The 16,672-nt window shown below is 42.7% G+C and overlaps 1 protein-coding gene across 1 annotated transcript in view; it reads right to left on the bottom strand.

Annotated features, from left to right (window-relative positions):
- Positions 1-6,173, bottom strand: part of SLC25A46 (solute carrier family 25 member 46) — a 48,413-nt gene extending 42,240 nt beyond the window's left edge. The window contains exons 1-2 of the mRNA XM_029571857.1: positions 5,683-6,173; positions 2,139-2,181 (exon numbers count right to left, since the gene is read on the bottom strand). Coding sequence (XP_029427717.1) covers positions 2,139-2,181; positions 5,683-5,950 — 311 coding nt within the window. The 5' untranslated portion in view covers positions 5,951-6,173. The remainder of the gene's footprint in view (positions 1-2,138; positions 2,182-5,682) is intronic.
- Between the last annotated feature and the right edge of the window lie 10,499 nt (positions 6,174-16,672).

A 16,672-nucleotide genomic window follows, 5' to 3' on the forward strand; every position in this document is an offset into this window, starting at 1 on the left:
AAAAGAGTAACAAAATTATGCTAACTTACATTTTGCTGAATTTTAAGGCAACAGAAAATGTTAACCAATGACACTACCAGCCTAGCATTAGTCTACACTTCTAGTACTATTTTTTAGTTATAGCCAAACAATGAGATTCTACATTAGCTGTATATATATATATATATATATAAAATGAAGGTATTCTGCAGTAGTTTCAGTATTACATTGTGCATTAAAACTCACAAAAGATGAGATTCTGAATTACAGCAGCAGAATTAATTCTTCAAAATAGTTTCCTGAGTGCATTCTTTTCCATCTTAAGTTTCTTAACTGTCCTTTCATATATCATTTCTTAGGATTTTACAAGTGTGCACATTTCTTATTCTAAATTGATTTTATTGAGACCATATTCATATTTTTTGAAAAACTTCTGTTTGTGTACTCTTTTGTTTGCATTATATTCACCCTTTATATATACATTGGTGTAATACCTGCATGACACTGATAATAGGTCAGTATAGAAGCACCATGACTTTCTTAAATTCATAATGGTGGATGTGAAAGTAGAAAGAACCTTAAAAAATAACTAAGGAATGAAATGAAAACAAAGTGAAATTGGTAGGCTTAATAATTCTTTTAACTATCAAGAGAATAATTAAAACCATCTTTTGCTAGTACTACTACTTTACCAATATCAATTTATTAAAGGACAACTCTACAAGCGGCTCATTCTTTTGCATGTACTATTACCTAAACGTATCCAGTGCATAAACGAGAGAAACTGGGACTATAAGTCAGCATTTTCATAACTCTCAGGTTACAAAATTGTCCAGTGTGGTATGACAAACATGCAGGATTGTTCTAAGCATGGCCATAGGCTCAGTGACTAATGAAATAGTTTTGGACTCTTAAAATTTAATATGTTGGGTCAAAATACCATCTAATTAATCTAAATTAAAAACAAGTAAAGGGCCTAGCATAAGATGGCAAACTGTTGGTGCTCATCAAACAAGCTAGGGTTTAGCACAGGAGTAAGCAACTTCAGTTCTCAAGTGCCACAAACAGGTCTGGTTTTCAGGTTATCCATAATGAATATGCATGAGATATTTGCATGTACTGCCTCCACTGTATGCAGATATATCTCATATGGATATCCTCAAAACCAGACTGGTTTATGGTACTCAAGGACCAGAGTTGCTTACTCCTCGTTTAACAGTATAGCCTTTGCAAGAAATTGACAAAGGGGGTAATTTTCAAAGGAGTTACGCGCATAAATGTAACTACTATTGTAGCAATTTTCAAAAGCCATTTACTCACGTAAAGTGCACTTATGCGAATAAATCCTATGGACGATTCAATGGCATATATTGTAGCAATTTTCAAAAGCCCACTTACTCGAGTAAAGTGCATTTACATGCGTAAAACCCAGATTTACGCATGTAAATGCTTTTTAAAATCCGCCCCAAAGCGTACAGGAGTGAGCAGCTAGAATGGAGAAGGTGAAAACTAATTCCCTAGCTGAGTGGCCTTAGGCTCCTAGGCAGGTTCATACAAAACATGCCAGTGCAATATCCACCCTGGAGGATCTGTCCAAATCAGCTCCTAGAAGTATGAGTACCATTCCCACCAGAGTAGACAGTTTGGAGAATGGTGAAAGTGAACCTCTGTGAAGAGATAAGGGATCCTTTGCTCAAAGAAACATGGAAATAGAGACTTATGTTAAAATCCCCCTAATTGATCTATAAGATCAAGTGGAGACTGACATAGGTCTTCTTAAGCAGTTCCCTATTTAATTCCTGTATCAACTGCTCTTCACAGAAATTGAGATCTTTAACTCAGTCTCCTGTAGAATGCTATCTGGTAACTATGTCCATGGAAATAAAGTCAGAGTAGGCGGGAACCACTCTGCTTGAGTATTCTATCATTATTTGGACATCCTCAATAGGATCTGTACCCACAGACAGGAATATTCCTTTTATTGTGAATCACTACCTGAGTCTACTACTACTGTTTGATCTAAGAAATTGAGAACCTTAGAGCCATTCAAGCATTCCCCCCGGAATACTAGCTACATATATACGTATCATCTTATGATTATAAAACATTGTATCGGCCTGCGATACCTTGCTTTCATTAAAATGAGAAAAAGATCTTACCTTGCAAGTCCAATACCAAATCCTGCAAATTTATTCAGCTGCTCTGAAAGAGAAGAAAGCAGTAATTAAACCCTTGCAAGTTTCCTATGGTCAGCAAGTTTGCTTTTCTCCCAAAGATACTTTCCATCTGTAAGATATACATATAGCTAGGATGCTCTTAAATAAGCAGAAATCCTATTGTGATGTTTCTTCACTAGAGAATACTTTTGAGGATTAGTCTGTGTATTTTAAAAAACAATCCCCTGAGCAGGTCTCAAGAATGGTCCTCAAGAATCACTGTAGTGGTCCTACCAGAGGGAAACTAACCATTTTAGCACTTATAAAAATAGTTTAAGATTTGTACTGTGGACAGGGCTTCAGATGGCCTCCAGCACGCCTTAGAGCTGCTCATGCTGACTGTAAAAGTAAAATCTGTAGGGAGCATGAAGTAAACTTATAACATATAAAGATAAGAAAACACTAGAACTGTTTTATTTACAATCCCTGATACAGAGGGAAAAAAAATCACTGTATTAAATTTCAGTTAAAAGATCTTTGGGTGGGGTTATCTCCCCCATATTTTGGAAGCTATCGTGAGGCATAACTGGGTGATTCCAACTGTTATTTGCAACACTGGAAGAAGAGGAAAACAGAGATGCCATCATTTTCAGAGGTCAAAATTCAATAAAGACTTTTCTACATTCAGGAATTCTGCATTGAAAGTCTTGGCTGTTCCCTATGTTTATCTTTTGTATGTTTTTCCTAATACTTCAAACTTATGGGTACTTTTGCTTTAACGATGCACATAGTGACATTCTTCATTTGCTAAGCACAAACAACCTAAATGTATAATGAATAAAATTGTTAAAACTATTAACTTATTTGCATAGAAATGAAGTTTGAATAGAAAATGTGATTAAACAAATGATTAAATGCTATCTTCCATAGCAAGTCTTTTGAATTAGTCTGTACAATGATACAGAATTTTGGAAAGCATGACTTGCTTTCAAATATACTGACACAATCAGAATACAAAACTATTGAACATGAACCAATTGGTAGGCTAAATATAGAATGATTTGCTTTTGATTAGTAAAAGATCTTAGAGACAAAACCAGTAATTCATTCCATAACAGCACTGGATTCTTTGCAGGCCATAACAGACATTATTTGGACATGAGTTTTTGAGATCATTCAGGTTCCTTTGTTATCTGAAGAAGCAACCTATGTGATCTCAGGACTTTATGCACATCAACTTTGCAATGTAGATCAAACCATAAAGATGGCTACTAGTACTCCTTAAAATCACAATGTTTCATGCTTGTTTGTTCAAAAGTTGATTTCTCTCTAATTTGAAAGACGGACAGGTGCAGGGCTCCAGCCTATCTGCCAAACGTTTATAAAGAACATATCTTTTGGCTCAAAGAAAACAGACTGGATATTCTGACAGACGTTTGCTGCTAAAAAGGCTATATATAATATAAAAGAGTACTGAAGTGTTTGACTTTTCCATGTGGCTTTACATTAAAATTATCTGTTTAACATAATTATTAAATATTGCCATTGTGACAATAGAAAACTGAATCATCCTATCTTACTCTCAGATTCTAGGGGAAAATATGTTTGATCATTTTCTTCCATAGCTGGAAGCCCAGCCTCTGTATACATCAGTGGTGTGGCCACACCTTAAGTTATCACTCGCAATTCTGTTTGACCCATCTGTAAAAGGATATAAGTATACTATACTTAAATTGTATATTATTTAACCATTTCTATTCTCTCCTATCTTCTTCCCTCTCCAAGTTAGGCTACCCTTGTTAAATGTAACTGTACCTTTGATCACCACAGTTCTAGTTTCCTATGTATATAATGCATTCCTGTTTTATGTAAACCAGCAAGATATGTTCTCATGATTGCCGGTATATAAAAATTCTAAATAAATAAATAAATAAATAAATAAATATAGAGGAATTAGAAGGGGTACAGAGAAGGCAGAAAAAATAGTTAAGGAATTGGAACAACTCCCTTATGAAGAAGGGACGATTGAAGGGGAAATATGATAGATGTTTACAAAATTATGTGTGAGGTGGAACAAGTATATAGGGAATGGCAATTTACCCTTTCAAATAACATTAAGACTAGGGGACATTCCCTGAAACTGACAAGTAGCACATTTTAAACAAATTGGAGAAAAGTATTTTTTCACTCAACTCACAATCAAGTTGTGGAATTTGTTGCTGGAGCTTGTGATGAAGACAATTAACATAGCTGGGTTTAAAAAGGGTTTGGAAAACTTCCTGGAAGAAAAGTCCATAAATAGTTAATAGGTGATTCAGGTAGACTTTCCACCCTACTACTACTACTTTACACTTCATAGGGAGTGAGCAGCAAGAAGGTGGATCTACTTTTTGGGAGATTTTAACACAATATCAAAAGGTCCTTTAAGCTCAGCACCCTGTCTCCAAAGGATGCTGGGTTTGATGGACCTTTGGTCTGACCCAGCATGGCTCTTATGTTATATATTACCATAGGAATTGTATTTATTCTCTCCCCTAATTATCTCAAATTTGACCTCATTATGGTCACCATTACCAAGCAGCTTACACTATCACCCTTTGCACAAGATTCTGATTTCCACTGAGAACTAAATAGAGTTGGTTCTAGGACAATTGCATCATGAAGCAATCACTTATGGCATCTAGGAGCTCAATCTCCCTGCCTGATGAGATATTTACCCTGTCAATATTGGGGCAATTAAAATCTCTCATTATTGTTTCCCCACATTTGGCAGCCTGTTAGCATTTCCTATTTAAGACACATCCTGATAAGGTGGACTGTAGTAAACTCCCACTGATCTATCCATAGAGATTCCAAATGTGTGATTTTTCTCTCAACATCTCTGAATCTGCATGTGCACTAAATAAGGCTATTTGCTTTTTGACAGTTACAGCAGAAAAGCTTTTAAGGCTTATGGAGGTTAATAATGCACGAAACAGGAATCATAACAAAATTACTATATCATGAAGAAGGAAAAGCCAACAGGCATCTTTCAGCTACAACACAGCATAATAATACAAAAAATAAAAAGTAACATTACAAAAAAATACAAATTTCACAACTCTCTTTATTCCCCTCCTCCTCCTATCACAGATGAATTGTAAAACATGCCTATAGGCGGTATTTCACTACCAGCATCCTTCTATTAGCTTCCCAGGTGTTAACGATGCAGCTTGCCTCACAACAAAACCTTCACCACAGAATCAAATCAAAGTTTAAAATCTGGAAAATTAAAACCAAAATCCCTGCTGCTAAATCTGGAAAGCTTGTCATGTTTTGGGATGTTCGACTTTCTCGGAAATGCACATTTGAGGTCCGGGGAAGCTACAACCAGGCCTGATCTCACAAATAACCACATTATGTAAATCATACTGGTCTTTGGCCCAAATGCATGCAAATCGACCTTATGAATACTAAGAATAAAAAAAAAAACCAACCAGGAAGGTTTGCGGCCCACCTTCTACTTGTGCATAACTAGAGAGTGGGTGGAGACTTCCGCCTTACTCACCGCTGCTGCCTGCAGATCCCGCCGCACTCTCCTCACCCTGCCCGGGGTAGACGGGCGTGCCAGCCCCGTACTGCGGCGTGCGCTCGCCCCAGTGCAAGTTGCGGCTGCCGGGGATGTCCGGCGGGGTGCTCACCCAATGCTGGGGCTGGGGCTCGGAGCAAGAACCGAACGACCTTGCGGCGGAGCCCGGGCCGAGCGCCTCCTCCCTGCACCCAGCGCCGCTTCGGTAACCCAAACCATCGAAGCCCTCGGGCCGCCGGGGATGCATGGAGGGAGCGGGGAAGCGCTGCGGGCCTCAGGCACTACCAACTCCCTACAAACACGAAAGAGGGTAGCGGCGACAGTGTCCCGGGGCCTGCGGCGGTCACCACAGTAACAGCAGCGGCAGCAGCACGCGCCTGCTCTTCCGGGTACCAAAACGCGACCCCCGACGTCATCCGCCCATCTAGGAAGGCCGATCACGGGAATCCTGGGAGGTGTAGTAGTTTAGTGTCCCACCGTGCCCATTGAAATCTGAAACTATGTATCTATTAGTGATGCTATCAGCCTAACCAGAAGCAGAAAACTGACTCTAGGTCACCATCGGTGTGATAGGAAAGTGACTTGTTTTCTTAGTCCACTAAGTTTAGAAAAAAAAAATACAAGCAAGTTGTAGGCGATACTACCGAAAATCTATGGTATATGTCACTGGTTCACTCTAACGTGTATGTAATGGGGGGGGGGGGGGGGGGCACTAGCAGACAGTAGAGGCAAAACAGTTTAATCGTAAGCTATAAAGGAACTAGCCTGGCTGCCTTCCCGTTTCGCTTTCTGGTTGTGTGCAGACAATTACCTGTGCCTAAATGAGTCCTGGGACCTGCCTTCTGCAGCTCTAGGCAAGAAATTGGGCAGCGGCAGGCACTGACGTTTTCAAAGCAGCTTTTGCATAGAGATCTTCGGACCATTTAAAATAAGGGGAAATTGTCACCTTATTTTTTTTTTTAGGGGTGTCCTCCAATTGTGTAAACAAAGAAAATGTATTCAAAATAGTTTTCCTATTTTTCCTTAAGTGAAAAAGTTTTCATTATGTCAAAATCACTCCAATAAGAAGTAATGAAAAACAATGGAAGTTGGACAGTCAAGGCACAAATTTATGCCAGCTTCAGGCAGGAGTAAATGTGTGCTGCTTCTCAGAGGTGAATTGTGAAAGGTGTGTTTAGTGTATCTGGGTAAATTAGTGTTGTGATGTAGGTCTTAAGATAAATGGAAACATTAATGGAGCAGCAGTAGTATCTTCACTTTGAGGTGCAAATGTTTGAAGATAGCCCAATAACATTCATAGGATCCAGCCTCTAATACAACGCCTTGACCATTCCCATTCATAACGTTTTATGCTTGAAAGAACTGTCCCATTCATAATAAAAGTCTGTCCGATTTTGCTATTCATCTATTATTACCACAATAGAATGTGCCATCCCTTAGCCAAAAACTGTGAATCAATGTTTTTTTTAATGTATTATTTCTTATAATAATTGACTATCCCACTCAGTCTCAGCTCAGAGTATATGTAACTGTACTGTGTTGAGTGCAGATCCATCATTGTTCTCAGTGGGCCATTAACAGGGGCAGATTGAGGGAAAATAGTGGCCCGGGGGATTTTTCTCCATACTGGCCCATGGGTACCCAATTACATATACAATATAATTTACATATATAATTTACATATATATGTACACACCCCTATATTTCAGCATGGTCCTCCCTTATCAACACAGTACTATTTGCCAAAACTCAAAGAATAACAACCCCTCCTATGAAAAAGAATACCACAAATATTACACCAGAATCTAAAATATCAATACACCTCTTATCAGGAAAACAGAACAGGCCAAGCTACTACAGATCCCTACAGAGAAACCACATGCTAAAAGAATGCTTCCTCTCAGTCTTTGCATGCAGAACACAAACTCTCACCAAATACAGAATAAAGCCACATAAAGTATAAATAGAAATGTGCAGACAAAAACTAAACTGTAAAACATATCATGCCAGACTCTATACAGTGCAACAATGAAAAACAAAAATGTCACCATTCCTCATGAAACAATCAATAAAATCAAGATATATAAATCATGAATCATAATTATAAAATCATACTAATAAAATAATTTCAAAACAGCTGATGAATAGAATATCCATTAATTAAAGACTCAAGGAAATTTTGAAACCTTTACCAAACACCAATAAAATATTTCAAACAGCAGACACATCACATACTACCCAATAATTAAAATGGTAATCAAGAAAAATGAACTTAAAAAGCCACCTTTACTTACCCTCTCCAGCAGTTCTCCTACTCCTTTCCCTTGCAGGCGATGCCAGAAGCAGCAGTAGCTGCTGAAGCTGACCTCATGGTCCTCTTCCTTAACCAATCTCTTCTCTCTCTCTCTCACACACACACACACCAGTCATACCCTCAAGACCAGTTTCTGTCTCTCACACACCAATCATCTCCCCAACCAGTCTCTCTCTCTCTCTCTCTCTCTCACACACACACACACACAAGCACACACATACCAGTCATCTCCCTGATCAGTCTCACACATACACATGTCACCTCTCTGGCCAGTCTCTCTCAATCACACAATGCTCTTTCTCTCTCTTACTTGCACAAAGGCTTTCAATCACACACATGCTCTCTCTATTTCACTTACACACAAGCTCTCAATTACACACATGTTCTATCTCACAGCCACAAGCCAGCCAAAAACATGCTCCATCTCTCTTGCACACACACAGAAGCACCCTCCCTGTCTCACATACACATTACACTCACAGAAGCACCTTGCTTTCAGACTTGCAGCATTTTTCACTTTTACTAAAAGTGAAAATGATGATCCCAACCATTAAATAAGAAAACCACATTCCTATCAGAAGGTGAAATGACACCCTTCCTTCAGGTTCTGTCCTCCCAAGGGACAGCCACCCGCACAGTACAGCTTCTCTTGTTTTACGCTTCCAGGCAATAAAGCAAGTCTTTCTTCAAACTATCAGTCGTATGTGTTGTGGATTGAAACTGGTAGTGGACCCTTGGGCCGGCCGGGTGGAGCATGGGCTCCGAGGGTGGAGGAAGGCCGGGAGGCGGAGCACAGCGGGTGTTGAAGAGGAGTCTTCGCCCTGGAAACCCGAGACCTCCCCAGGAGGGGCCCGAAGAGGTCCGGGTCGCTGGGTCTTAGGAGAAGTGCTGTGGTCAATGCTGGCAGAAGACGAGAGGAGTCGAGGTGAAGTCCAAAGGTCGTGGCTAGCTGAAGACAAGAGGAGTTGAGGTGAAGTCCGAAAGTCGTGGCTGGCTGAAGACAAGAGGAGTCAAAGTGAAGTCCGAAGTCAGGTCAGCAGAGGCAGGAAGCGAGGAACAGGAACAGCAGGAACTGGAGCAGGGTCAGCAGGAACTGGAGCAGGATCAGCAGGAACTGGAGCAAGGAACAACAGGAACTGGAGCGAGGATCACCAGGAACTGCAACTAACACTCAGAGAGCGACCTCGTTGCAAGGCAAGGCTGAGGAAACAGACGCCGGCTTAAATAGTCTACCGGCGTCTGACGTCAGAGAAGGGGCGGTTCAGCACTTCCGGGTGCTGGACCTACAAGTGCCGGCCCTTCGCACGCGCGCGTTCCCCGGCGGGGGGAGGAGCTGAGTTCAGGCCCCGACGGCGTCTCCACAAGGGAGACGCCGCTGCCATGCGGCCAGGGAAGCCTTTCAGCGCGCGGCTCGCGGTGCGGACGGGGAGCCCGGGGACAAGGTAAGGACCCGGTCGCTAACTTAGCGACCGGGACCGCAACAGTATGATTATTCATGTGGGAGATATGGAACTGAAAGACATCCTTAGTCAACTTCCCTTTTAAATGGGAAGATTCCAGTCTTAGTCATTTAAAAATATACATTTTCTAAAGGCTTAAAAAAATAGCAAAACCATTTCAGATTGGAACTATTCTAGTCTTCATGCTTAAATTATGCTAAAAAACAAAAAAAACAAAACCTGGCATCAGTATCTTAAATTTGTGATTTTGCTGAGATGAACATTTTAAATGGTTTAATTTTTTTTGCTTTAGTATTTGTCTCTACCCACTTTGCTAAATTTTATTTTCTAGAAGAGGGATGCTTAACATTCAGTAATTTAATCTTTCATCCAACTTTTCAAAAGTTGCACTACCAGCACAATTTTTTTTTTTAAACTGGTAGATTACTCTCTCACATACATACCGTATACACACATACAGAAGCACCATTCCTTTCTCACACACACACACACCATTCCTTTCTCACATACACACAGAAGCATCCTTCCTATCCAAGGTTGAACAGCTGGTCTCCGGCGGCGGTTAGCAGACTGGTGTTCACTTCTTCGGCCTCCGCCGGCCTCGATTTTAATTTCTTTGGCCCCCGCCGGCCTCGATTTTAATGTCTTCGGCCCCCGCCAGCCTCGATTTTAATGTCTTCGGCCCTCTTGGTCTCCGGCGGGGACCGAAGACATTAAAATCGAGGCCGGCTGGGACCGAAGAAAAGAAGATGGGCGCCGCCCAGTCAGCCCCCACTTGAGGCTGGCTGGGAGGCGCCCATCTTCTTTGCTTCAGCCTCCGCCGCCGCCAGCCTCGATTTTAATTTATTCGGCCCCCGCCGGCCTTCGGGGGCCGGTTGTCTCTGGCGGAGGCCGAAGAAATTAAAATCAAAGCCGGCAGAGGCCGAAGAAAAGAAGATGGGCGCCGCTCAGCCAGCTTCCGCTTGAGGCTGGCTGGGAGGCGCCCATCTTCTTTTCTTCGGCCGCCGCCGGCCTCGATTTTAATTTCTCCAGCGGGGGCTGGCTGGGTGGTTCCCATCTTCATTTCTTCGGCCCGCGCACCGCTGGCTGATCTTCTTTTCTTCGGCCCCCGCCTGCCTCAATTTGTAATTCTTCGGCCCCTGCCGGCTTGGCGAAGGCGCTGAGGCTGGGCTGAAGAAGAGCCACGCGATCGAGACCACGTGACCAGGTAGACCGGCCCACCGGGGGATGCCCGATCCCCCGATAGGTCAATCCGCCCCTGGCCATTAATGTCAAGCATTGATCCTGCCCCCCTCTCCAGTTACTTTTGATTGATCAATAACAAACCAAGTTAACTCCTCAAATGAGTGTGATGATCAAATATAGTGTTTTACTAAAGCAGCTTCCAGTTTGCCAGTTCTGATGCAGCTCCTATGTTTATCAATATATGTTTTTTACCATCTGCATTTTTCCCTACATATAGGAGACTGCAAGAGTGTTATGTTTTGGTATGGATGTGAACCCTGGGCCGAGGTGAGAGATGATTCCATCCACAGGGAGGAGCCCTGTGGGCCTCACCGTCGGTAGGCGAGGTCTCAGAGGCTTAGGACACAATTGTAAGAGAGACTTTATTATAGAGGAGAAAGAGCAGAACCCAAGGAGCGGGAACTGCAGTAGAGATACAGTTCTTGATCAAAGGATATGCCCAGGGTGATATCTCAGAAGTAGATATTCAGTAGTGGCTTGCGGAGCAGGGTATGCCAGGCAGTCTTCTCAGTAGTGGAACTATTACCTCAGAAGTGTAGGTCCGGTAGTGGCCCGCAGAATGGGGTATGCCAGACAGTCTTCTCAGAGATGATGAAATTACCTCAGGTGTGCAGATCTGGTAGTGGCCTGCAGCGCGGGATATGCTGAAGATGACTGTACAATGATGGTGATACTGAGATAGTATGAGGTACGGAAGTTCAGAAGGTTCCTGAGGAAGTTGAGGCAGCAATCTGCAGCGCAGAGGACGGTGAAGTGAATCCTGCTGAGGAGGATGCGGTAGTGGCCCAAGTACAGGGTACACCACAGGAATCCCAGCAAGGCTTGGTAAAGTTGAAGTATGAGAAAGTACTCACGAGACGAGGCTCCACGGGAAGTCCAGAGAAGTAGAACAAACAAGAGTTCAAGGCAGGAAGGCCCTCTGAGGAGCGGATAGCCTAGGAACATGGAAGAGCCCCTTAGGAGCGGGTACTCAGAGCGATCCCACAGTAAGTCAGGAACTGGAACCGATAGTCCAAGTAAGGTGGATTCAGCAACAAGGAAAGTCCTTGCTAACTCATCAGTGCATCGGGCCGGTCTGCTTAAGTACAGGTAGCGAGACTACGTCATCCGGAGGGGACGCCCCCGAGGTTCCCACCATGATGTGTACATAGCTGGCCTATGGGCCCGCGCCTATGTGACTCCAGAAGCAAGATGGCGGTCGGCAGCGCCCTTGCCATCCCGGGAACGCCAGGGAGGTTGGTGGTGACTGGCAGAAGCCGCCACTCGTCCCAGAATACATGGTGCAGTGAAAAAAAGAGGTGAGCATGAGAGGTTGCAGCCATCTGCGACCGATGGGCGCGAGAAAGAGCACTTGATAATATAGATGACTTGTAGAAATTGGCATTTGGTAAAAAAAAATTGTATCTAAGTCTTGTTAGTTAATGGATGAGTAAACTCCTTAATTCAGATGTGTATGAGCATATTAGGAGTCATCACCCAGGAAAAAGACTTTGGAGTCATTGTGGACTAGGGATGTGAATCGTGTGCCTGATCGTTTTAACGATCGGGTTCGGCTGGGAGGGGGGGGGGGGGGAAATCTGATCGTTAGAGATGTGAATTGGGATCGGTTCTGATTCCAATTCACATCACTAATTTTTTTTAGTGAGGCCCGCGCCGATAAAAAAAAACCCCATCCGACCCTTTAAAATTACCCCCTTACACATACCTGGTGGTCCAGGGGGGCCGCGGGCAGCGATCTGTTCCCAGGCCATCAGCTGCGCTAAAAAGAAATGGCGCCGATGGCCCTTTGCCCTTACCATGTGACAGGGCAAAGGTAGCACTGGTGCCATTTTGAATATTGGCAATACGGCCCGAGTGCAGATCGCTCCCGGACCCCCGCTGGACCCCCAGGGACTTTTGGCCAGCTTGGGGGGGCCTCCTGACCCCCACAAGACTTGCCAAAAGTCCAGCGGGGGTCCGGGAGCGACCTCCTGCACTTGGGCCGTATTGCCAGTATTCAAAATGGTGCCGGCGCTACCTTTGCCCTCACAATGTCACAGGGGCCGACCGTCGGCCTCTATGACAATAGTGAGGGCAAAGGTAGCGCCGGCGCCATTTTGAATACTGGCAATACGGCCCGAGTCCACAGGATCCTTTCCTGCTGCACCAGGTTGATGCTCTCTGATTATGAGACCTTCCTCCTCCAAGGCAGCTCCAGGGCTGCCAGTCTGAAGTTGGGACTTGGCTACTATGTACCTGAAGGTCTCATCTATATACCTCTCTGTCTGCCTCAGCTCCTCCAGGTCTGCCACTCTAGCCTCCAGAGATTGGACCCTTTCTCTGAGAGACAGGAGCTCTGTGCTTCGGATGCAAATGTACAACTTCTCACCGGCGGGTAAAAAAATCATACATGTGACACTTGATGCAAAAGACTAGAAGCCCCCCCCCCCCCCTTGCTGCTGGACTGCTGCCTTCATCTCAAATTTGTTCAGTTCCTAGTTAAGTTGCATAAAAAAAAGAGGTAAAGGAAAGCCAATATGCCCCCCCCCCCCACCCCAGCATGTAATGTATCTGAAATGCTACTGCATTGATGGATTTCTCCTTTCATTGCCTCCAGCACCTGACTTATTCTATTAATGTTACAATCACATTACTTCAAAATTCAGAGATACTTAACTTTTCCTCCACCAGCCCAAACACAGAAAATACATGGTATCTTCCTCTGTGAAATAATGTTCACAGTAACTCTAGCTTCAAAAGAATATGTTAACAGGTCAAAGGCAATTAACTAAAGCAGGCCTCGCATAAAAAAGACATCTGCAGTTGCACCAAAGAGTTATCCTTATAGAAAAGCGTCCAGAAATATGTCATATAGCTGTACATACTGTAGCTCTTTGTGTACAATTTCTTTCTATACAGCAAAGATCTTATATACTCTAATGCATCCATCATAAGTTTAATGCATTTATGGCATAGTAAATTGCAGCTATTTGCTTCAGAAGGTTTGTCGGGGGGGGGGGGGAGTATCTTAGCAATGTGGAAATCTGATGAAACTCATTCTCACTGGATGTGGAGGAATGCCTTTCATAATTTTATGTTGATGGAAAAATCAGTATATGTGCATTATTTCTAGTGCAAACAATCCTTGTTATAAATTTGGAATGACTATCTTCAAATACTTTCTCCTAGAGGAAGATGTTTTGTTTAAATGACCTGCATTTTTGAGTGTAGTTTGCCTGTGCTTATTGACTAGCCATATCTTTCTTATGTACTAGGAACGAGTTATTAGCTGGTTCACACCTTCTCTTCTCTGTTTGTATTGTAATTGATGGAATTTGGGTGAGGTTGGGGGTAGGAGGTTTGAATTAGTGGGGATATTTGCTTTACCTTTGTGTTTTATGCCTTTGATTATTAGAGTGAAAATACTGAAAATATAACTGCCTTACAGTGTGCATCAGAAACCATTGCATGTTTGTATGTTTGATATTGGTCAATGAACAATTTGTACATTAATGCCTCTTCAACAGAGATGCACTATTGACTGTATCTATGGACTCTTCATGTACTGCCAATAAAATAAATTAGATAGGGCTTATCTTCCCATAAATTTCAGCAGTTTCTATTAACAACTTGGTGCACTGCCTAAGCATTAACATATTTTGTCATAATTACATTTGACAAGTGAAGGTTTTCATGGGTAATGATTCAGATGGACTGAATCAAATCACGGTGAACCTAGAAGATGTGGTAGGCCTGATTGACAAACTGAAGAGTAGTAAATCACCTGGACCGGATGGTATACACCCCAGAGTTCTGAAGGAACTAAAAAATGAAATTTCAGACCTATTAGTAAAAATTTGTAACTTATCATTAAAATCATCCATTGTACCTGAAGACTGGAGGATAGCAAATGTAACCCCAATATTTAAAAAGGGCTCCAGGGGCGATCCGGGAAACTACAGACCGGTTAGCCTGACGTCAGTGCCAGGAAAAATAGTGGAAAGTGTTATAAACATCAAAATCACAGAACATATAGAAAGACATGGTTTAATGGAACAAAGTCAGCATGGCTTTACCCAGGGCAAGTCTTGCCTCACAAATCTGCTTCACTTTTTTGAAGGAGTTAATAAACATGTGGATAAAGGTGAACCGGTAGATATAGTATACTTGGATTTTCAGAAGGCGTTTGACAAAGTTCCTCATGAGAGGCTTCTAGGAAAAGTAAAAAGTCATGGGATAGGTGGCGATGTCCTTTCGTGGATTGCAAACTGGCTAAAAGACAGGAAACAGAGAGTAGGATTAAATGGGCAATTTTCTCAGTGGAAGGGAGTGGACAGTGGAGTACCTCAGGGTTCTGTGTTGGGACCCTTACTGTTCAATATATTTATAAATGATCTGGAAAGAAATACGACGAGTGAGATAATCAAATTTGCAGATGACACAAAATTGTGCAGAGTAGTTAAATCACAAGCAGATTGTGATAAATTGCAGGAAGACCTTGTGAGACTGGAAAATTGGGCATCCAAATGGCAGATGAAATTTAATGTGGATAAGTGCAAGGTGATGCATATAGGGAAAAATAACCCATGCTATAATTACACGATGTTGGGTTCCATATTAGGTGCTACAACCCAAGAAAGAGATCTAGGTGTCATAGTGGATAACACATTGAAATCGTCGGTTCAGTGTGCTGCGGCAGTCAAAAAAGCAAACAGAATGTTGGGAATTATTAGAAAAGGAATGATGAATAAAACGGAAAATGTCATAATGCCTCTGTATCGCTCCATGGTGAGACCGCACCTTGAATACTGTGTACAATTCTGGTCGCCGCATCTCAAAAAAGATATAATTGCGATGGAGAAGGTACAGAGAAGGGCTACCAAAATGATAAGGGGAATGGAACAACTCCCCTATGAGGAAAGACTAAAGAGGTTAGGACTTTTCAGCTTGGAGAAGAGACGACTGAGGGGGGATATGATAGAGGTGTTTAAAATCATGAGAGGTCTAGAACGGGTAGATGTGAATCGGTTATTTACTCTTTCGGATAGTAGAAGGACTAGGGGACACTCCATGAAGTTAGCATGGGGCACATTTAAAACTAATCGGAGAAAGTTCTTTACTCAACGCACAATTAAACTCTGGAATTTGTTGCCAGAGAATGTGGTTCGTGCAGTTAGTATAGCTGTGTTTAAAAAAGGATTGGATAAGTTCTTGGAGGAGAAGTCCATTACCTGCTATTAAGTTCACTTAGAGAATAGCCACTGCCATTAGCAATGGTTACATGGAATAGACTTAGTTTTTGGGTACTTGCCAGGTTCTTATGGCCTGGATTGGCCACTGTTGGAAACAGGATGCTGGGCTTGATGGACCCTTGGTCTGACCCAGTATGGCATTTTCTTATGTTCTTAGCACCCAAGCAAAGTAACCACACTTTGGCTATCATGTACTGGCATATACAATCCAGTTACTGGTGGTTATAGACCTAGGCAATTGGTGGCATTCAGCATGCCTAACCTCTTCACTGTATCCACACAGCTAAAGGTTACACATATGATCTATTCAAAAACAAAACTAGCAGGCACTCAGCATTGCATGGCGTATGCCATGTAAGCATTTGAGCCTTTACTAATGCCATCTGCTAGCTAATTAGAGCAGTAATAGCTAGGGATATCCATTCATTTTAAACAAATGCACAAAACGTAATAAATAAGGGCAATTCATTGCATTCATTTTAAATGAATGCATTAGCCTAGGCCTCGGTCCAAGGCCAGGGCCTCGGTCCAAGGCCAGGGCCTCACGTACAGCATAGGCAGAGGCCCAAAGCAGAGGCCGCGGCCTATGCCCGAGCATAAAACTAGTGCCTTGGCCTAGGCTTGAATCATGTAGGATATAGGTTGAGGCCCAAAGGAGGTGCTGCGGCCTAGGTAGAGATCCTGGGTATGTTTCAGGCACATGAAATCGACTTTGGTGA

The sequence above is a fragment of the Rhinatrema bivittatum genome, chromosome 1, assembly GCF_901001135.1.
Source record: "Rhinatrema bivittatum chromosome 1, aRhiBiv1.1, whole genome shotgun sequence".
In the NCBI taxonomy this organism is placed as follows: domain Eukaryota; kingdom Metazoa; phylum Chordata; class Amphibia; order Gymnophiona; family Rhinatrematidae; genus Rhinatrema; species Rhinatrema bivittatum.